The sequence below is a fragment of the Leptosomus discolor genome, chromosome Z (assembly GCF_034619465.1).
Source record: "Leptosomus discolor isolate bLepDis1 chromosome Z, bLepDis1.hap2, whole genome shotgun sequence".
Lineage (NCBI taxonomy): Eukaryota > Metazoa > Chordata > Aves > Leptosomiformes > Leptosomidae > Leptosomus > Leptosomus discolor.
This window is the reverse complement of record NC_141419.1, coordinates 89,553,603-89,575,305: the sequence shown is the minus strand read 5'-3', so window position 1 is coordinate 89,575,305 and position 21,703 is coordinate 89,553,603. Positions and strand designations below refer to the sequence as shown.

At 47.0% G+C, this 21,703-nt stretch overlaps 2 protein-coding genes across 2 annotated transcripts in view; both read right to left on the bottom strand.

Annotated features, from left to right (window-relative positions):
* The window catches only part of ARK2N (arkadia (RNF111) N-terminal like PKA signaling regulator 2N), a 45,695-nt gene extending 43,352 nt beyond the window's left edge, over nt 1-2,343 (bottom strand). Inside the window, exon 1 of the mRNA XM_086479540.1 lies at nt 2,336-2,343. The gene's annotated coding sequence lies outside the window, so the exon portion shown is untranslated. The remainder of the gene's footprint in view (nt 1-2,335) is intronic.
* A 3,773-nt stretch (nt 2,344-6,116) lies between these two features.
* Nucleotides 6,117-21,279, bottom strand: HAUS1 (HAUS augmin like complex subunit 1). The gene is made up of 10 exons (XM_086480187.1): nt 21,259-21,279; nt 19,705-19,879; nt 18,969-19,104; nt 17,570-17,704; nt 16,480-16,603; nt 15,616-15,681; nt 13,791-13,862; nt 12,223-12,270; nt 11,121-11,184; nt 6,117-6,229 (listed from the first exon to the last, which is right to left on the bottom strand). Exons 1-10 carry the CDS (start codon nt 21,277-21,279, stop codon nt 6,117-6,119), a joined length of 954 nt encoding a protein of 317 aa, XP_086336313.1.
* Nucleotides 21,280-21,703: the final 424 nt, after the last annotated feature.

Below are 21,703 nucleotides of genomic sequence, written 5' to 3'. Positions count from 1 at the left end.
TCCTCTTCCTGATTTCTCAGGAATTTCTCATCACACCTCTTCATGCTGCCAACTAGCAATTAGGCTGAAGAGCAAATAGAAACAGGTGACACATTATAATTAAAAATTCTAGTGTTTAAAAATGACTCAGAACTGTTATCCTCATACTTGAGCATAAATACCAGCTGCTCAAACTCACGTACTACCTTCCATCACCCCCACTGTCCCTTCTCCTAATCTCCTAGACAAAACACCACTGTTACTGGTATACCAGAACCACAGAAAGCAGGATTTTATTAGCTTTCAGTAGCCACATAATTACACTCTTTGGAGCTCCTTTTGACAGAAACAGACTGCTGTAGACCACTACATGTGAGAAATACTCAGAAAGCGACGCTTAAAAATGGTATTTGTTGGACAGCTGAGTTCTCCATACTTCATCTCACTACTTCTGTGTCATACACGTATACAGGACAGGGGGGCAGGGGGGTGGTGTTTGGGTTTCACAAACACATGACAAGCAACTTACTGTTCTCCTTAGAGCTTGTTACAAACGTATTCGCTCTGCAAAGGCAGTGTTTCCCTCCTCCAGGGCAACAGGGGAAGCTGCAGTTGTGACTGCCTGACTTTCAGCTCTTACCACAGAAACAGCAATTACAGGTGATAACTAGGGCAGGAGAATCACAAGATGAAGACCTCAAAAGAACAACATACCCAGTTTCCACCTTAAGGTCACACATTAAGTTTTTTTATAGACTTGATCAACGTACAATACTTTGAGAGAAACACTTTAAATTTAACATTTGTTTGCTGTTCTAAGGGGAGAGCTATTACTCTTTGTACCTAAAATTCTAGCTTGAAAACTGGAAATAGGCTAGGACTTGCCTGTAAGTGAAACTACTGTTTGGTCTTATGCTTGACAAGTACCAGAGAAGACTTAAAACCAAATAAAATCTTTGACAGGAGAAGGGGAATGAATGAAGTGAAATTTTAAAGAGATGCTCAAGGGTTCAAAGATTTACTGCTCATTCATTTTTTAAAAGCTAGAATTACTTGCCAGTGAAAAAAAAAAAAAAAAAAACAATACCAAACAGGACTGACTCATGACATAGCATCTCTACACACAGGTTTTTTCAGCCTTTAAAAACGCTGTTAGGTGCTTTGTGCTGGTTTAAAAGTACGTAGCTAGCTGCAACCAGGACCTGGTTTAATGAAGTTATTTGAGCTATGGTTTCACAAAGGTACCTACAAACTTTAAGACAGGTAGCCTTGTTCCACAATCAGCAAACTAAGACATAAATGCAATTAAATGTTATTTAACAAAGCTGCAAGCTCTCCCTCCCAGTTACACCACGTAAACCTAAAAAAAAAAAATGACCAACCCAAGTCTTTCAAACAGTGGCCTTTTAAGTAGTTGTCCAATAATGCAAAGAAAGTTACAATTCTGGAATAGGGGAAATAGTTAAAATATTACAAGTCTGCTCAGACTGCCTTTTTCCTTTTTAAAAATAACAAGTAGCACAGTTAAAAGTTTACATTCTCCTCAGATAGCTGTGTTGCTGAAAGCCACATCTGCATCCCATTAGACGTTAGGAGCTCAAGGGCAACTCAGGCTAGATAAGCAAGGAACATCTTGAACTTTTTTTTTTTCCACATAAACGACACATTTCCATATCATCCAACATAAACAAAGAAGCCAAAAAACCTAGAGAAGCGTAAAACTAGAGCAGTTACACGCCTTGTTTTTTCAAAGTGTTTTTCTCCCAACAGCTAATACGATCCCACAACACATTACAGAGCTCCTAGAAGTGGCCAGAAGTTGCTTCCAGGAGCCGTGGCAAGGCTTTCATCCGCTGACTCCGGGCTCGGTTAGCAACAAAAAAAAAACCGGTGGCTAATAGCCTGGACTCCCAGGCACAGGGCCGTCCCAGGCCGGGATGGAGGTCGCCCCTTACCGAGGCGCTCAGCGCTGAGAGCCACCCACCGGGCACCTACGTTTCCCTGAAACCCCTCGGCCGCCACGGAAGAGGGAGGGCCTCCTCCCCGGCCCTGCTGGGACCCAGGCCCTCCAAGGCTCCGCGGGGCCGTGGCCGCCCGCTACGGGGCACCGCCGGGCCGCCCGCTCCCGCCGCCGCCGGCCCCGGGGGAAGGGATGGGGGAGAACAGGGACGGGGGACGAGACCGGTACCCACCCCCACCTCCCTTGCCGCGGCCCGCCGCCTCACGCCCGCGCGCAGCGGGGCTAACGGCAACGGTTCCGCCGCCCCCGCGGCTGCGGCGGCGAGGCGGCCCGGCCCGGTTTGGCCCCACCGGAGCCGCGCAACGGGCGAGCCCCGGCCGCGCCGGCCCCGCTCACCTGGACGACGCAGGGCTCCTCCTGGCCTGCCCCCTGAGGAGTAGCGGCTGGGTCATGAGCGGCCGGGAGGAGCCAGGTCTCAGCCGCGCCCCCGCCGCTCCGCGCCCCCGCCGCCGAAGAGAGAATGTCACCGGACGCCGCGGGCTCCGCTGCGCGGCGTCACTTCCTCCCTCCGCCGCCGCCGCTGCCACCGCCGCCGCCGGAGCAGCCGAGTGTCGCGCAGAGCGGCCGCCGCGCCCGCCAGCGCCACCCCGCGGCGGCGCAGAGCGGCGGCGGGGCCGGCGGGCTCCGCCCCCTCCCTCTCCCTCTCGCCCCGCCCCCGCGGCGCCCTGAGGGGAGCGGCGGGCGGCGGGACGGGGCCGCCCGCCCTGACACCCGCGGTGTGACGGACCCCTCCGGGCGTGCCCCGCCGTGACACCCACACCCCTCTCCCGCCTACACCCGCCGGACAGCCCCCCCCCCCCCCCCCCCCCCCCCGAGCAGCCCCAGGCCCACCGGGGCACCGCCTGAGGGGAGGGACCCGGCCTCGGCCCGGCTGCTGCAGGCTTGAGGTGCCTGCGGCCATGGCGGCGGGGCGGGCTACGCTGCGGGGTGGAGGTGTGAGGGGCCGAGAGGGTGAGAGGGGCAGTGGTTCGCGCTGGCAGGCGCCATGGGTCGACCTCCAGAGAGGAAAGCTGAGGTAAATCAGCCAAGAGGGAGACCTGCCTGCGGGCTAACGGCACTCCGCTTTTATTTCGGCTTCCCAGCTTTGAAGCAGAAGCGTGCAAGCCAAGCGCGGCGGTTGGAGCCGACTCACCGGAGGGAAAGAGCAGAGGAGGAAGCAGAAGGAAACAAGGAAACGAGAAGAAAGAAACGTCTTCCCACAGCACAGGGGCTGGGCGATGAGGAAGGCCGAGCTCGGGAGAGGCGAAGGCGAGCACCGCGGGTGCCGCGAACGCCTCTCAGCAGTGCCTCGGCCAACGCTCGTTCTCCGTCCAACGCTGATCCTGGTGATCCTGCCTCTGCGCTCCCTGAGATCAGAGACCTGGGGGATGGGTGGGGGAAGTGTGGTGTGCAATTAGGGCAACATTATAATGAATACATTAAACATTGTTCTGATGTTTCTTAATCAGACCTCTTAGCTTTGCAGCCCCGGGGTATATATCCTGCACAACTGCACAATGCGTTGTAGGTAGTGCTCTGCCTGTGTGGCAGCGATCATTTCAGTATAGTCACTAAATTCTGATCGAGGCCTACAAACCCTTGGGAAATTCAAGTGTTAAAGGCACATCATACAGCAGAGGCACCCATGGAGGATCCCGCTCCTCCACAGCCACTGCTCGTGGCACAGAATCAGTCGTAGGGTTCATAGTATAGAAACGCGTGTGTGCATCTACCCACCCACCCACCCACCCGAAATCTCGTACATGGGCTTGGGAAACAAAGACAGACATCACATACTACCTCAGAAGAATTCATCACATTCAGGAGAAATAAGAGAGATACTCAGGTACAAGTAGAGCTACATATTCAGGAATTTGTGATTCTCTTTTAAAACAGTACTTTGCAAGGTATTTCTCACCAAGCATGTAAGAAAACCTCCTTTGCAAAAGCACCAGCCTCGTCAGTGCGTGCAATACTGGTGCTGCCAGCAGGAGAGAACAAGCAGGGGCGTTAACAAAATCCGTACTTAAGAAAAGATAAAACCTGCCCTGCGTGGGGCTGCTGGGGGCTCTAATCCAGAGTCCGCTCTGGTTTCCTACATGGCTCTAGCCATGCTCTGCCATCGACTAAAATCAACCTCCACAACCCGGCTGCCTACTTCTGTGAAAATAATCCAGAATCTGTATTTACAGGGAAGGCTGTGGTTTGGAGGCATGACTCCTGAAAGACACTCGGAGGACGGCACGCTGTTGCACAGGCGTTAGGAGACGGCAGCGAGGAACAGGCGATGCAGTTTTGGACGGCGTACAGAAAAGCGTAACGGCACAGGCGAGGGCGGTGAGCATCTGCCTCGCATTTGCAAGAGTGATAAATGGAAAGGAGCTCGAAGAGCCACGACTGAAGGAATCTGCAGGCTGGAGGCATTATGAAGGAAAAAAGAAATTCTAGCTATCGTAGGTACAACAGAACTAGTAAACTAAGCAGGGAGACGTTAGTGATCTGTAAATATTTGAATGAAGTAAGTGGCACAAAGGGAGAAGACTGGTGATACATCAATGGTTTTAATGGGGTGAAATTAAGAAAGGGCACGTTTAAGATGAGAATCAGGGTGGAAAGCTTTTGAATGGAGAACCGTAGGCTGGAAAATTGTCTCCCTAAGGGAAGCGGTGAAAGCTTTATTGCCTGGAATTTTAAATGCCAGATTAGGACAAATACGAGGGGGACTTATTCTGAATTTTCAGGGAGATGGGCTGAAAGATTAGAAAGGGAGCAGGAAAGGCAAGAGGTGGTGCTGGCTCCAGGAATTTAGGGAGTACAGCCCAGCGCCTCTTCTAGGCTCCTTTGGCTCCATTTTATCATTCTTCGACCGCCTCTGCCAAGAGTGAAATTATTTCAGCATTAATTACCTCCGCGAGGAAGCGATAAGAACTCCTCCTCCATGAAGAAAGGCGTTTGGGAAATGGGAGCCTCGGTGGGACATCTCTAGAAAGGATCACCGGGGATGGGGGCGGCGGAGGCTCCTTCAGCTGCGGAGGGGCTTGGTGGTGCAGCCCCCTAGCTTCCAGGGGACCGTCACCACCTCTGCCACCTCCTCTCCGCCTCACTTGCGAAGACAATGGGAGGAAATTAGCTCAGCGCTGGAGCAGACACAGGATCGACCCTGAGCCATGCTCCTGTGTCAAAGTAAAAGCTGGTTGTGAGAGCACTTTGGCTCATAAAGGCTTCCAGGCTGGCGTCTGTCACCCGGCTCTTGGCAGGGGGAGAGGAGCTCCTCTGTCCCTGCTCCCATCCCTTCCCCAGCCACAGGCCAAAAGTTTCCCTCCAGCTCCAGACTGGGAGAATGACTTTTCAAGAGCCCGTCCCCATGGATCCGATGGCGGCACCCGTAGGCGCATTGCTAAGCATCCTCTGCAGAAGGAATATATAGAAACTTCACCTTCAGAGTAACATTTAAACAACGCCCATTTCCCAAGCTGGGCTGCGGGCTGCCGAGCATCTGAAATCACAAACGCGCCGCTGAAACCTGGCCAAGCCATCCCCTCACTGCGCTCCCCCTCCTTCGCGGAGTCAGCCAGCCTCCTCGCAGCCACCAGCAGCGGCCGAACGGGGACCACAGGAAAGGTGCCCGGGATGCCGAGGACCTCACCCACCCCCCAAGCTACAGCCCATGTCTCCTGGGGGAGGAAGAGATAAAACCTTTCCTTGCTGCTGGGTTTTACCGGCCGATATTGGCTGATTAAGCAGCTGTGCTGCTTAATTAGCATTAAAGGCATCTTTAGCAAGGGGCTAGAGAAAGCATTTATTAGATCAGTTCATAGTTTTGGAGTTGGTGGTTTTTTTTTTACCGGAGATTAGGCAGGTCAGGAAGGACGGTGTAATGCTGAATGACTTCAAGGAAGATGGAGGCAGCACTGTATCCTCCCACGTACATGGTACCCAGTGAAAAGAGAAGGAACCGCAAGTGTTACTTTAAACACACGCTTATTGGTAAAGCCTCTGCTTACTTGCTTGTGGTTTTTCTTTTTTTTTTTTTTTTTTTTTGCAGAAGAAATATTTCTGAATTGGAGAAGCAGAAATCCTTCCAGCCTGGTACTGAATTTTTTAATGAAGTGAGCATATAAGAAAACAAAAAATGTTTCTAAAGCCACTTGGGGTTACTAACAGCAACTGCGTACTCGGAGACAAACGGAAGGATTTCCTGCAGCATGCAAGGCTGCACGGACCAGGAGTACTGTCGTTTCACTGCTGACCCTGCAATTTAAAAATTCAAAGAGTAGCTCAGAAATACAAAATCTTTCCCAGACCTGTAAGACGTACTCACTACTAGATGTAATTAAAAAAAAATCCTAAGTACACTTACAAGTTGAGACAATCACATTTTTTGCCTACAAGTACCCAAACCAGCATTGACTATCAAAGGAATTTTTTAAAATTGTATTTAATTACAAAATCCCATATTAATATTCTATATCTACTAAAGGATTGATATGAATGAAAAAAAATGTGAATACTTTCAGTCGAAGGAAGATTGAAAGGCAACCACAATGAAATGTTTGCAACAAACAGAGTGTTTCTATAGTACTAGCCAAAATATATAACCAAGAGATTCCATCCGCACCTTTTGATTAAATACATTTTGAATAAATAGATACATATTTCAGTTCAGTAGTCTTAAATTTGCCTCATGTATTTTTCCATTGCTCTAGCACTTTATTTTTATTATTATGGTTTTATTACCTGGATGTTTTCCTTTAAAGAAATCCCTGCCCGCTAGCTAATTTGGGGATAAATTCTGATTTTTTTTCCTAAAGCAATTGTTATTTTGCATATCGCCTGATAAGAACAGTATGTCACTTTATGGTAAAACATATACAAGTTTACAGTTCAGGCTGACCTCTGTTTTTCACATCTAGTGCTTAATTTTAATTCCTTTTTCTCTTTTCCAGGTGGAAATTGGATCCTCACATTTTCCAGGAGGAACTGAGCGCATGGTGACAAAGTGTGCACATCATCTGCACTGTCTGTAAAACCGAGGGGTCTGCAGCTCAGGCTGGCTCCAACTCCACGCCGTGGGCAGCTGCCCTGGAGCTGCAGGAGCCCCGTGTGAAGCTCCCAGCGAGCACAACTGCTCTCAGTTTGCAGGTGTTAATAGACGGGTGTCTCCAAAAACCGGGCTGGGAGTTCAGAGCAGAGCAGCTGAGGTAATCTGAAGTGAGGCTGAAGCAGCGGAGGCCTCCCCAGGCATTCATGTCATTCTCAGTTGGGTGATTATTTCATAATATACAACAGCCGAGGGGTCCAGCTGGCAGCCTCCCTCCAGGCTGCCACAGCTTCTTGCCACCCACTGTGACCTCCGCCAAAACAGCTCACAGCTGCCAGGCCAGCAGGTGAAGCCCAAAATCAAACATTTTCTCGGTGCTGGTGTGATCCTGTCTCAGCAGGACCGCTCAGAGTCACTCCTGTGCTGGCATCCCATCCCCACGCTGGAAAAGCTGGACCTCCCCAAAACACGAACAGTGAGAGGACACCTCTGCTTGCCCTGCAAGGCGCTCTGCCCGTGCAAACGCCTAACTGAAGCGCTGAGAAGTCTTACCGACAGTCCACTGCCTGCAAAAATCTCATTTATTTGACTTTTGCCCATTTCCATCAAAAGCTGAACTGTCTGACCCGACAACCGGCCGCTGTTTTACGCTGTGTGTGCTGCCGATGGCTCAGCCGTGGCACACAGCGCCGATGCAGCTGCTGGGTATTTTTTCTCCTTGCGTTTCCAACGCTAGGAAGTGACACGTGTCTATCTTTGGACGGCTCTCGAGTCGGTCTGGCCCTGCCGCTGTCTCTGTTCGGGCTCTTTGCCAATGAACGGGACACAGCACGTGCTGTGAAACAGCAGCAGTGGGGGAGCGGTGCAGCTGCCTTGTGGCGCAGAGGGAGAACACCCCCCCAAGTTTCACAACTGGCTCCCACGGTTATGGTTACACATGTGCGATAAAAAGTCTTCATCTAACGTTAGCTGGGTAAGTCTTGAGGCTCTCCTTGAAAAGCAGGGCTGGTAGCACCCTCGAGCCCTCATCTAATCCATCTTTCTGTCCCAGAGCATAATCAACACTCCATCGCATTATAAATGCTTAAGCAAAGCATTTCTGATCTGCTCTTAAAAGCCTCCAGCGATTAAGATCCCTTAATTGTCAGGCCATGACCTCCAGTGCCTTACAATGGCTTTGTTAGATCATTCTCTGATGTCTACCCAGCTATGGTCTGATGAGTTTCAAGACTGCTCTCCCCTTCCACAACAGCAAAGATCAGATTATGCTGTTTCTCTTTCCAGATTTGAAGACTACTCTCTTGCCTTCTTTTGGTGCTTTTTTTGTGGTTTTTTTTTTTTTTTTTTTTTTTGCTAAGCAGTAGCTGTACCTGTAGTCATCCCTACAGTACTATGCCTGCTCTAGACTTCACATCAGTTACCCCTGAAGCAATTTCCCCTTAGCCCATGTGGACATGGCTTGTCTGCTTGCTTTTGCCATCTTTTCTAGCCCATCAGAAATTGAAGATAAACAGCCACGAAACTAAGGCAACTAGCCCTTTCCTAGCATCTTGATTTAAAAACCTGAAACTAAACAGAAACTCCCTCCGTCATATAGAAGATAAGGCCGAAGATTGCCACAGGCAGGGGCTCTCTGAACTTCCTTCGATTCTTCCCCACCACCACAAACAAGGTGGTGAAGGTCACAAGGTGGTGAAGGTCACAAGGTGAGGAGACTGCGGCACTTTACCAAAACCAGCCGCATTCTGAGCTTGCAGCTTTTCAGAAATCAGAGCTACACCCCAAGCATGAGGTACAGATCTCGTGATCCTACTGCTTCAAGAGAGGCCAATCATCTCTCTTCCTGCAGATCAGCGAAATCAATGTCTGCAGTGACATAACAGCTTCTGGGGACAGGCACACCATGCTAAACCACTACTATAATCTTTTGCAACTCTACTTGCAAACAGACCTAGCTACAAATTGTCACCAAGACCACCACCACTGTTATTTGTCCAGACGTTGCCCAGTACAGACAGGCCCTAGTCCATGTTTGATGTCCTTAGGTGCTGCCACTATTTCTAGATTTTAATTTTGCCCCATCCACAGATTTTCAATTTTTGGCTTTAGTACCAAACAACTTGTAAAAGCTGGGGGTGTCTTAAGGCTGGTGTGGTGGTGGCATGGAAATAAGTGGAGGGTTCTGGGGACCCTTTTGGAAGATGACACTTGAGGCAGAATTGGAAAGGACAGTCTAGCTTCAAAATGATCGCATCCCACAGTGGGTAATGGTTTTAAGCTCGGAAACGGTAGATTTAGGTTAGACATTAAGAAAAAGTTCTTTAAACGAGGGTGGTGGATTGCTGGCACAGGCTGCCCAGAGAGGTGGTGGAAGCCCCAGCCCTGGAGACATTCAAGGTCAGGTTGGACGTGGCTTTGAGCAACCTGACCTAGTTAGAGATGTCCCTGCTCACTGCAGGGGGTTGGACCAGACGGCCTTTAGAGGTCCCTTCCAACCCAAACTGTTCTGTGATTCTATTCTATTTTCAGACCTAGAAAGGTCTTACTATAAAGCCCCTTTTTGGCTTTAAAGCTATCACTTCACTATCCATAAAACTATTTATTTTCTTTTGCTTAGTTTACATTATAAGAAAGAAGTAGCCAACAGTATCTCTCAAAGCCCTGAGCATGGGCAGACCTTACAGGTTAGGGCTGTGGGCTTCGTTTTCTCCGATGACAACAGAACTCCAGAACCTCAGGAGGCTGATGCTGCTACATCTCAGCTCCTACCTGCATGAGCGGTGCAACGGGCTGATCTTAGGACTACAAAGCTGGTGAAAGGCCTAGAGAATAAGCCTTATGGAGAGCGGCTGAGGGAACTGGGGCTATTCAGTCTTAAGAAAAGGAGGCTGAGGGGAGACCTTATTGCTGTCTACAACTGCCTGAAAGGACATTGTAGAGAGGCAGGTGCTGGTCTCTTCTCACAGGTAATGATAAACAAGAGGGAACAGACTCACCAGGGTAGGTTTAGACTTGTTATTAGGAAACATTTTTTCCACTGAAAGGGTTGTCAGACATTGGAACAGCCTGCCCAGAGAGGCAGTTGAGTCACCATCCCTTAGTGTGTTGAAGGGTCATTTAGATGTGGTGCTTGGAGATATGGTTTAGGGGTCTACTGGGTAGAGTAGGGTTGATGGTTGGACTCGATATCAAAGGTCCTTCCCAACCTGAATGATTCTACGATCTGTGAAGCCAATACTGTGACCCACGTGAAACAAGTCAGAGCTCAACCTGTTTCCATGAAGCAGACAGCCATCACACACAGAAGAAAATCCCCTTTGTGGGCCGTCTCAGATGCTGCAGGGCTTTAGAAAGCAATAGGAAGTATTATTCTGAGCCTTAGATCACAACTTCTGGCTCATTCACTTTGATTAACATATCAAATCCCATCTGAAGACATTAAGGAGAAATTTAACTGCTTGTTTCCATTTAAAGACAACGTGCAAACTAAGAGGCACTCCAGGCACGTATCTTCGCAAACTTGGTAAACATCCAACATGCTATGAGTGTAAAAAAAAAAATTATGCGTCCCCAACTCTGAAATGACAAGAGAAAACAAAACAGGGGAGCAAAAGCCAATGATCTGGTAGATGTAAAGAGAGTCCGTCCTCACTGTACTTGCACCATACAAGAGAGGACTCCAAGCAGCAGCACAATCCAGAGCCTGGACAGGGAAAAAGAAGAAAACCAGACTTCCTGATCAGTTCAATTCCAAGCAGTAATGGTTAATCAACTCCTGACAAGGACATCTCCTGGTGAAAGTGCCATCTGGAGGCCAGTCACACATGTGTATCACATATGGAAAAAGAACTGATAAAAGAAAACAGTAAGTTTGGGGGTTATTTTACAAAAAATAGGTGACATTTACAAATGCTAGGCTACAGGAACCCCTAAAAATGAGCATGGTTGCTGGAAGGTCACAAGTGCGCAATCTAACAGCAAGAAAAATAAGCCAGAAAGCTGCAGAAGTACAGTACAAATTCCAAAGTGTTTTACTAGTGCAAATAAATAGACAATTGAAGGGAAATCTTCTTCCACACAGGCCACTTCAGGGGAACTTGCTGGACTTTGCCATCTCAAGACTCAGCACATCAACCTCCTCTGAGAACTCTGCCTCCAAGGCATCCTAGAGGGAGAGAAAACCAAGAGGAATCAGTGACCATGAAAAATGTTTTCTTACATTCTGGTTAGACAAAACACAGCCACGATTATCAAATCCTGGAACGTTATTAGCAATGATTAACCCACGTATTGAACTAGGAGGTCTCACTGCTGCAAACAGCAGCAGTCTCTGTAGACAACTACAGAGAAATCTCCAAATGAAGGACTATACAAGCTCAGTTGCCTTCATACTGTGCCCCAGTGCGATATCAGACACCTTCAAGCTGAACAAGTACAGTCCAAAGGCGAGTATTCTGACATGATCAAAGCCTCGGGCTGGTAAGGTGAGCTTGTACTTCTGAATCAAAACCAAGTAGCTTACCAACCTGAGCACTCCCGTCTGAAGATGTACAAAATACTCTCAAATAGCTATGATTTTTGATCAAAGCTTTAAGGCTTATCACCAAATACTTTGTGCTTTATCTATGAGCAAGCAGACAGTAGCCAAAAGAAGTAAAGTCAGGTTTTATGCTTAAATGTGGCCCAGCTCACTCAGAAAAGCTACATATGAACTTCCCAAACAGCTTTATATGAATGTTACCAAACGACCACACCTGCAGATTACACAAGCATGGATGAAACAGGCATCATGCTTTATTGGGAAAGGTCCCCGTTGCAGTCAACAAGGCAGCTGTTAAATAAAATATGGGCCCTAGAACCCTCTGAGAGTCCAGGAGCAGCAAGAAAGCTTGTGAGACCAAGAAGCTGCAACACAGTTTAGTGAATAAACATTCTGACACGTGAAGCAGACAAAACCCAGAGGGATACAGATACCTAATCCCCACTGAGACCACTACGGCAAACTGCCTTTGTAGCTTAGATCATCCCTCCACCAGTTCCTCCTACCAATATGAATGGCTTCTGCCTTACCAGAGCAAAATTTCCCTCTAGAGATCATTAAGACTACAATCTCGGGTGGGTAAATCCACAACCAATTAATACATACAGCTTGTTTTGGAATGACAGCACTCATTTAAACCTCTGGGAAAGATAAAACTCTTACCAGTTCTCGTTTTACTTCTTCAATCTTCACTTGTGCAAGTAAAGGATTCTAATGAGAGAAAATGGCATTAAAATCAGTATTTCAGCTGGAAACACAGAGTCCCTGCATCACTGCAAGAGTCTAATGATGTGCCGCAGAGGAATTCAGGGATAACGAAATCAGTTTGGTGTACACCCCTCGCACGCAAAAGGTACTGCCATTAAAAGCCTAGTATCAATTTGGTTTGGGCAATCACATAGTTTTCAGAAGTTTGGTATGGCCTCAAGACTAAAAAACCCCCGCTACTAGCAATTTTCCAAAGCTGCCAGTCGAGGAACTAGATATTAAACATATCTGTGCATGAATTTTCCAAAGCACAATAAGCTTGCAAGGACAAACCTTCCTCCCTGCTTCTGCCGGCACCAGAAGTGAGGCATCAGGCTCTACCTGTCTCCACTGACAGCAAGGTGGGAGGGAGGGGGCACTGGGAGAACCTAATCCAATTTGAACGTCCCGTTTTGCTTCAGGAAAGGAGGCAGCTGCCTCAGGGAATAAGATGGATTTCCAAGAGAAGCAGTCCCACCCTCTCCCTTCCTCCTTTTCTTCCAGGAAGGAGACAGCAGTAGCTGTATGAGGGAGATGTGCTGAGAGGCAGGAACTCAATGGAGAGGCTAAGGAGGTGAAGAGAGAAGCGTGGCCCAGCAGACAGGTCCCTAGGTCATAATACAGGTGTGATCAGGCGCAGAGTTTCTGTGTGATTTTGGACAAGTCTCTTTGTTTCTCTGGACCTCTGTGCCCCATTCATAAGCACTGGAACAGATCTGTTTCACCACTTACACAGAAAGGTCTGAGGTCCCCTCTGTTAAAGGCTGTGGGGTGCTCTGATAAGGAGGTAACAGAGGCCATCGCAGGTAACTCAAATTCAAAACTGTGAACTAGACACTTACAATTGTATTTAATAAAACCAAACCCATTCAATTATTCACACTCCGTTTTTTCCTACGTCTCCCCCGAACGACAAGTCCTTAATACTCATCTGCAAAAGTAATGGCAACTTTCCAAAGGAGGTTGGAAATACTTGGGTTTAGTACTCCCAAACATCACAGGTGGCGATGCACAGATGTCACAGAAAGTTAAATTTTCAGTCCCTAACTTTCACAGAAAGTAAATCTTGCTCAGAGCTCCAACCTCTGCACAACGTGCTGTGTCTACCATATTGACAGCCTGATGACATGTGTTACTAATATACGGATAAATCTCAAAACATGTGTTATACTAAGGAACTGCATTTTCTTCCACATTTCTTTCCCTCATTTCTAGCTAGCTCACCTTGATGCTGAGCTCACCCAGCAAACCTGCACATTTTGTTAGAACAAAGTTTGCCGGCTAAGCATACTTCATTTATTGCCTTTGATTAATAAATAGACATACTTCTGTTTAAGTAAAGCCTTCTGTTTACACCATTAGTAGACCTGTAGGACATCTACCTGTCCACTGAAGCCACCACAACAATATCCTTTACATTCTGAAGTCCATTAAAATTAATCTGATCGCAAATAAAATAGAACAGTGAAAAAAAAAATAATTACAGGAGTTAAATCTAGGTAGAACTCCAGTTGCTTCTTCAAAGGCACAATTTCTTCCTGCAGTCTGGCCAGTTCCTGTGAAGAGAGCAAGGCAGATTATATTCTATAGTCTTACTTGTAGAAATTATGTAAATTGGTGAAATAGATCCACAATTATCTACAGCATTTCAGAATTTACAGGTGTTTGTGAGAGCTTTCGTGTTCTTTTTTGAAACCCATGGAAAATGAGTTTCAAAATGGGAAAATAGCAAGATCTGCTATTCATTCAGTTATCAGTCAAACACAGTTCAAATTTTTACACAGAGGTATCAATTATTTTTTCTTTGTTCAGAAGACTTCTTCAGACATCTTTTCTTACAGTATAACCACAGGGGATTTCCAAAGAGAATCCACCAGACCAAGGACTTTCACTGTCAACCTTGCCACAGGCCAGAGGGGAACTGAGCCTCAAGGAAGGTCATACCTTCTCATCTCTACGGCATCCATGTGAAAACAGTTCTGCACACGCAGCAGCAAAAAGACTCCCCTTACACTTGCACTGCTTTGCTTATTCTGATAACAAAGGGAAATTTCTCTTTGGGGCTTAAAAATTGATCACGTTCCACAGTCCTTAACGCTTTTCAAATAATCAACGTAAAGTAAAAAAAAAATGCACTCGGAAGATTAGTTCATTTGTGCTGCCCAATTCACTGAGCTCTGGGCAAAGCAGATACAGAAGCGTCAGGGAGTCAAACCTGCCCTTACGCTCAGGTGCTACAAGACGACAAGTCTAGAAAATTGCCTCTGACTTTTTGCATGTAAAATTCCAACAGAAACTACTTTTGGTTAGTGCTCTTCTGAAACACTACACAATGCAAACATTGCCACCCAGTGCTAGTTCATGAGAACGACAACATAAAAATCAGGAAACCTATTTTCGTTGTTCAACTCAACTAACACGCAGGAAAAGCCAGCAAAAGAAGTGGGGAGAAAGACTAAGTTCTCGTTACAGTAATACCAAGTAATATTGAGATGTGGTGAGTGCAAACGATACAAGTACATGTTAGTTGTGTACAAATGCTTCAGCACAAAGCTGGAGAATCTACAGCTAGTAATGCAAGAAATGGGTTTTTTTCCTTTAACAAATTATCCTGCTGAGCTTACAATACAGCTGAGAAATGTATTTAAAGACACAAGAAAAAAAAAGCACACAGTGGTTCAGAATTTGTGTTTCACTTGACCTCCTCCCCTTGTTCTGAAGTGTCAGAAAGCAGGTTTATGGCACACAAACTAGAAAGAATCACCTGGGTCATCCTATCAAGTAATTGCAACACACAGGCAGCCATGAAACAGGATATAGCCCACAGAATACCCACTCTGTTTACGGATCACAAAGAGAGGAGGCAGATCACGGGCTGCCAATTTTCTTCCAGCGGCAGGGACTAGTCCACGGAAGCTCTCTAGCTGGCTATATTGCCCACCACAGACAGAGGCAAGAAAGTGAAGAGAGGGAAAACCCAAAAGGCAACAAAAAGAAAGATTCCAATTGTTCCCCTTGATCAGTCCATAAGGAAAGCTGCTTCCCAAGTCCAAAATAAGCCGAGATCTAACCCTGAAGAAAAGGCACGGCTTCAGCACCCATAGATGCTTCTCAGTTTCTAGGAGAGGCAAACCTATCCAACATAACCCAGTTCAGCGGAATCCATCTACAGGATTTTTATTTGTGCTTCTTTTCACAATTAATATTTGTTCAGGTAACCAATAACTAACTACACTTTCTGAAACCACCCGACAAACAAGCCTGGTCTGTGCCACTGTGGAAACACCCATCTTGTACCAGAAGACCTACCTCAGACAGGCTCACGAGTGACTCGTGTGTCAGCGACTGGTCCAACCTCATGGCAGAAAGCTGCTCCTACAAACAGGAAAGAGTTTGCTCATAATTGACCACAAAACTTAAAGGGAGGAGAAAGATCTTCACTGTTTCCTTGGGTTTTGATCTAAACAGGCAAACAAGAACACAGTTTGTCAACAACAGAAACGTGTGCTATTTGAACCACAGCTACAGCTGGTATATGAAATCAGTTGCTACTAAAATTCATATCAAGTAAACTACTAATCAGAAAAAACATAATCGGAAGACTACTGGGAGAGAAGCACATGGCAAGGCGGGGAAAAGGCTTCTCAGTAAAGTGTCATCAACTGTAATACATTTTCCATCTCACACTTGTCAGGCAGCAACCAAGTGTTAAATAGAACATTCACATGTCCTTCATCACGCAGGAAAGGCAAAGGGGAAGACAGTACAACTTCTGCCTTCTGTGTTTAATCATTCATTAATTTCAAAAAATGGCTGTATTCACAATTTTGACACACAATTTACCTCAGTGAATCAGCTGCTCTACTGACAGCTGTCTGTACACTCTCATGCAACGGTACATTACAATAAGCAGAAGGCAGCCCAAGCCAATAGAGATCTCTGGGAAAGAAGAGCAAGTGTCCTTGCATTTATCATAGGATGTCCTGGGGAGAGACCACGAATATAGCAGGAACAACTGAACTGCAGTAACATGTTGTCTTATTAGCTCGAGAGTCCTCAGTCCTGGAGTTTAGGAAGCTCCTGGGAAGCCTCTATAACTACAATTTTGGGCCCGACCAACCAGACTGTGTCATCCCATTCACAACATCTTGTTAGAAAATTCCTTCCATCTACCTCAGCAACCTTGATTCTGTCTTTTAAATCTGAACATTTCTCGTTCAGGAACTTCACTGTCTGGTCTTGGCTCCGAGCTTTGTCCTCTGCTACTTGCAGAAGTTCCTCTGTTGTTTTAAGATCCCTTAAAAAAAATACAAAAAGAAACAAACTTTAGATTCAAAGAGATACCAGTATACAAATACTGCTTAATTATCTATGCTCAAGTGAACCCTCTAATATGACCAACGTGAGAAGGGAGAGAATGGAGAAAAACTTGCATTTCCCTATGAGATTTTCCAGTGGAAACATCCACAGCTGTTACATCGAGTCCCAAAGGCTGGGGGCAGGGGTGGGGGAAGAAGGCCAAGGGGAAAGCCATCGGCATAAAAGCAAAGAGCAATAGTCTTCTGCATAATTCCCTAATACAGTTCGAGACCTCGTACAGAAGCTAAACTCCAGATCATAGAGAGGGGCCACGGCAAACCTGCACAAAGCCCACAGGTCTGGTACCTTTGCTAGAAGCAGCGCCACACTTACTACTTTAAAAGACAACTACCAGAAAATAATTAGACTGGAAGGGGGCTGTGGAGATCATCTAGGCACATCCCCACTCAAGGCAGGGGGTTGATCTGCTATGCTTGGCAAAGCACTTCAGTTTACATCCTCCAGGGAATGGACTGGATACCATTTTTTTATTTCAGTCTGCCACACACTGTTTAAAGGCAATTCTTACCTGGGAACAGCTTTTGTTTTGCCTGGCTCCTTCACTCTGACTACAGAGCCCACACTAAACATGTTAAGAAAAATCAGGTTTGCCTTCAATCTCAGACAAAGGCAACTGGTGGAAGGTGCCAGCCCATATCTGAAAACTGCTTGTAGACCATTTTTGGTTTAAAATAATGGGTTTGGTGGTATCCCAAATCTCTTTTGATCATTGAATATATCCATAGCACACAGCTTTTGAGAGATACTTCCAAATATTGTGAATTAGAGAGGTGCCAAAACCCTGAAAATTCAGTTATCCTTGTTAGTTATCACAACCAATGTTCCACATTGCACACACTGGCAGTATTGCTTACATTTTTCCCTTTTCTTATCCATTACTCACTGCTTTAACTGCTCTTCCAGCATCAACGCTGCAGTTAGTTTTTTCCCAATGTTGGCCAATTCCAGTTTCATTTCTCTGTTTTTGGATTCTGTTGTGTACATCTCCAATGTCATATCATTGATGGCACCGAAGAAGCTGGTGAAAAAAAGAGAGATTCAGTGGGAATACTCAGGAGCCAGCTCTTCTGAAACACAACTCATTATTTTCTTCACGTTTTCCACAAATTACTTTCTTTTCTTGTTCTCATGTTATGATACATTGGATAACTGCCAGCTATTTTAGAGGAGCAAAGTGAAATAAGTCACTAATGGTATTTGCTTCCCTTAGCTATCAAAGATTTCATCTGGAAGGAGAAACGGCCCAGCAATCCGAGTGGGAGAAAAGGAACAAGACTTGGCACTCCGGTGAATATAACCACTGGGCTTGACATGATCAGGTGCTCCACTCCTGGCTTGCCAAATTGCCTTTGAGAGGAACTGTACCCAGTCCCTGAAAACACAAGTCCCTGAGACATGCCCAGAGGTATTTCAGTCTCCTCCTGTTCCAGAATGGCTGAAAGCTGCTTGCCTGTCCAGTTCAGGAGAAGCGCTGCAAGAGCCAAGCTCCTGAATATCACACAAAAATTGGATTCCAAGGCAGATTTGGGCCTTTCCTTACTGCTGGTGCTCAGCACAAGCCTGCTGTGCTATGTGTCAAAGCGAGGCTAGGGAGAGGAGCTCAGGAAGACCAGACTCACAACTGCTGTTTCCCTGTGGCTAAGGAAATTTCCTTACATTAACCGAGGCCAGAAAAGAGAGGGAAGAATGGGGAGCTGCAACTGAAAGACCAGTTACAGTTCCCCCGTCCTTGCCCAGGCAGCGTGAATGCTGCTCTAGGCTGTGCTACTTGGCACAACAGTCTGAGTGGCAGCATCCTGCAGCCACTGACCACAGAAGCACAGGGAAAACCAAGGGATTTAACTCTGATCAAGGCACTTCTCAGGCTTCAGAGACCTCCTTTGCTGGGATAGAATCATAGAACAGTTTTGGTTGGAAGATGCTTTCAAGATCATCGAGTCCAACCTTTGCCCTAGCTCTACCAACACCACTAAACCATGTCCCTAAGTACAACATCTACCCATCTCTTAAACACCTCCAGGGATGGTGACACCCCCACCCCCCCAGGCAGGCTGTTCCAATGCCTGACAACCCTTTCAGTAAAGAAATTCTTTCTAATAATAATCACCAAGAGTTAGAGCTTTGTACTCAGTTCCTGTGTCCTCCAAAGCTGCCCAAGGGGTGCAACAGAAGCTGGACAAGTAAGATTCTTGGTGTGAAAGGCAAGTTTGAAACTGTTGAATGGAAAAAACAGAGGGAAACAGCATAGACTGCCACTCTTGCTGCACAGTGGGAATAATTACCTGGCAAGAGAAGTGTCCTTTGTTTCAAGTGCCATTGCACTGTTCACCAGGACATCGAGGTTGCTGATGCCTGTGACAGACAGACTGGATAGGGAAAGATCCAAGCTTTCTGCAAGAAGGCCCTGTAGATAGTTAGCTGGAAAACAAACATAACCCAAAATAGTAATTATTTTTTTAATATTACTGTTCTTTCAGGGCCTAGACGGGACTCTCTCCTTTTTAACATGTGTTAAAAAAGTAGTATGGTGCCCTGAACCACTCGCTCAAAAAACTCCACATTATCAAACATTCACTCTACATAGCTTGTACGTAACTTGGTCATCTCACTGCGGTTTCAGATTCCTCAAGCACTTTCCTTAACAGTGGATTAGCACCAGCTCAGACCCTTAAATCAGCTGTAGGGTTGCTTCCCTGTCTATCCAGCCAACATTTCAATGCTGCGCTACTCTGCCCAGCAGGCTAGAAGGTTTTGGCAGTTAATCTGCTTGTCTGTATTTACAGCCTGCTCAAGAGGGCTTAAAAAATTGCTCTTGACCAACCTTATGTCACTGTAAATTTTTCTGAAAGGAAAGCATGGGATGCGTTTTAGTAAAGGCTGCACCAGAATAAAAGCTCAGTTTGTTCCAATTATTTCTTATATTTTGTATTTGCTTGTAAGATTTTAACAAAGACAACCTTCAGGGTCGCTAAGGAAAACTAACTTTGATGGAACAGAGAACTGGAGCTTCAAACTCACCTTCTGCTTCATATTCTGCCGCCCTCTGCTTCATGTCCTCTATCAGCAAGGAAGCATCCCTGTCTCTGGCTTCACTGCATTCTACAAGGTCATACAAGATATCAACTGTCCTTGCATTCACTTCATACTGTGGAATAGGCTGATTCTCATATATTTTGTTTAGCCATAAAGTAATCTGCCAGAGAAGAGGGGAGAAAAAAAAAAAAAAAAAAAAGGCAAACGATCAAGTGAAATGACAGAAAACAGCTGATAGATGTGAGGAATGTAAAGTACTGCAAGCTTTGTGTTCCTGAAGAATAACTCCTACTACATCACTCAAGGCATGGGTGGAAGAGAGGAAGACATCTTCCTTTGTCTCTTCTTCGAACACCCTCTATAGTCTAGAAAAACATTTCCCTTTTCATCTTCCTCCTTTCTCAAAAAGGTCAGAAATAGGAGAGATATTAACACCATGCTCTCAGGTGGTAAGGAAACATTGGATTACGACTGGTAATAATTGAACACAAGGAAGTTCAACACTGAGGAAACATAAATTATTGTCTGAGGCTGAGCAACTTGAGGGAAAAGGACACAGCCTTGTAACTTAAAAGGCTGCCCAGGGAGGCTGTGGAGTCTCTTCCCCTGGAGATATTAAAAATCTGCCTGGATGCCGTCCTGTGCAACCTCCTCTAGGTGATCCTGCTTTAGCAGGGGGTTGGACTAGGTGATCTCCAGAGGTGCCTTCCAACCCCCGCCGTTCTGTGATTTCTTTCTAGCCCGTCCTTCTTTATACTTCCATCAGACCAGCGCCTCAGCTACACACAGAGCAAACATCACCCTGAACTATTCTGGGGAGAAAACCATCAAGCCCTTAGAAGCAAACACTAACTATGCATAGATGAAAACCGTAATGCTGCAAGAAACCCAAGTTCGCAAAGGATGAATTACATCTTTCTGCCAACTCTCTCCGCTGAGAAACACTTGAAATGCAAAAACTTCAGGCACCCAAGATCTTCATCACCTCACCTTAAACCATCTGCGAGCTTATGCTTTATGGTCAGTGAGCCCGGGCTGATATCTGTTAGTTAGCAGAGGATGAAGTGAGGTAGACACCGACCTCACCGCTGCAAAACCCACCCAGCGATCACGCCCTGCCCGTCCCCCGAGGCTCGAAGGGGCAAGAAAACGACACGGGCTCGTTTCTGCTCTTAACCCGCGCCCGGCCCAGCGCCAGACGCGCGGAGCGACAACGGCCCGGGCCTAGCAAAACCCTCAGCGCAACCGCTCGGGTGCCTCCCCCGGAGGGACTGAGAGAGTCCTCTGGGGACTCTGAATGTCTCTGGGGACTCTGAATGTCTCTGGGGACTCTGAATGTCTCTGGGCAGAGCACGACGAAGGCTCCGATAGCGCCCTGGGGCGCGGCACCCGCCGCCCGCCCGCCCGCCAGGCCCGGAGGACCGCGTTGGAGCCCCCGGGCGGGTGAGAGCCAGCCAGGCCCGGCCTAAGGCGGCCCCAGGATGGGGCCACCTCCGGAAACCCCACACCGTGAGAGCCGCGGCCCGGCCCCACCGTTACCCGCTGGAGCTTCTCCTCCATGGCGGACGCTGCCGCTCCCGCCGCCGCCTCGAGCATCCCGCCACCGTCCCGGCTTCCCCCGCGCGCGCAACGGCCACGCCGCAGGGCCTGATGGGACTTGTGGTTCGGGGGGGGGGGGAGGGCGGGGCCTAACCACTCCCGCCCGGCCTGGCAGGACCCGGTTTCTGGGGTTTAAATTCTTGAAACAAGGAGAAAATAATAATTATAAAAATCGGTTCGGTTCACTAGGTGTAGCGAACACTTTTACCTGAGTGGATTTAGATGCTCTAAATGTCCTGAAAAAAGTTGCTTTTCCGCATACCTGGCACTTTCAAGAAAATAGTCTTGAATCAGTAAAAAATTCTGAGGGAATTTAGCTTTTTCATAATGTAATGGGTTTGTGTGGCAAGGTTTTGGTAGCAGGGGGGTTACAGGGGTGGCTTCT

Excerpts from the sequence above, each read along its gene's own strand:
- HAUS1 (XM_086480187.1), bottom strand. The coding sequence starts at position 21,279 with ATGGAGGAGAAGCTCCAGCGG. Across the intron at positions 15,682-16,479 it reads ACAGAATCAAGGTTGCTGAG|GAGCAGCTTTCTGCCATGAG; the intron begins GTAGATGGAAGG and ends TCCTGTTTGTAG. Across the intron at positions 12,271-13,790 it reads TCTACCTAGATTTAACTCCT|AATCCTTTACTTGCACAAGT; the intron begins GTAATTATTTTT and ends TTCTCTCATTAG.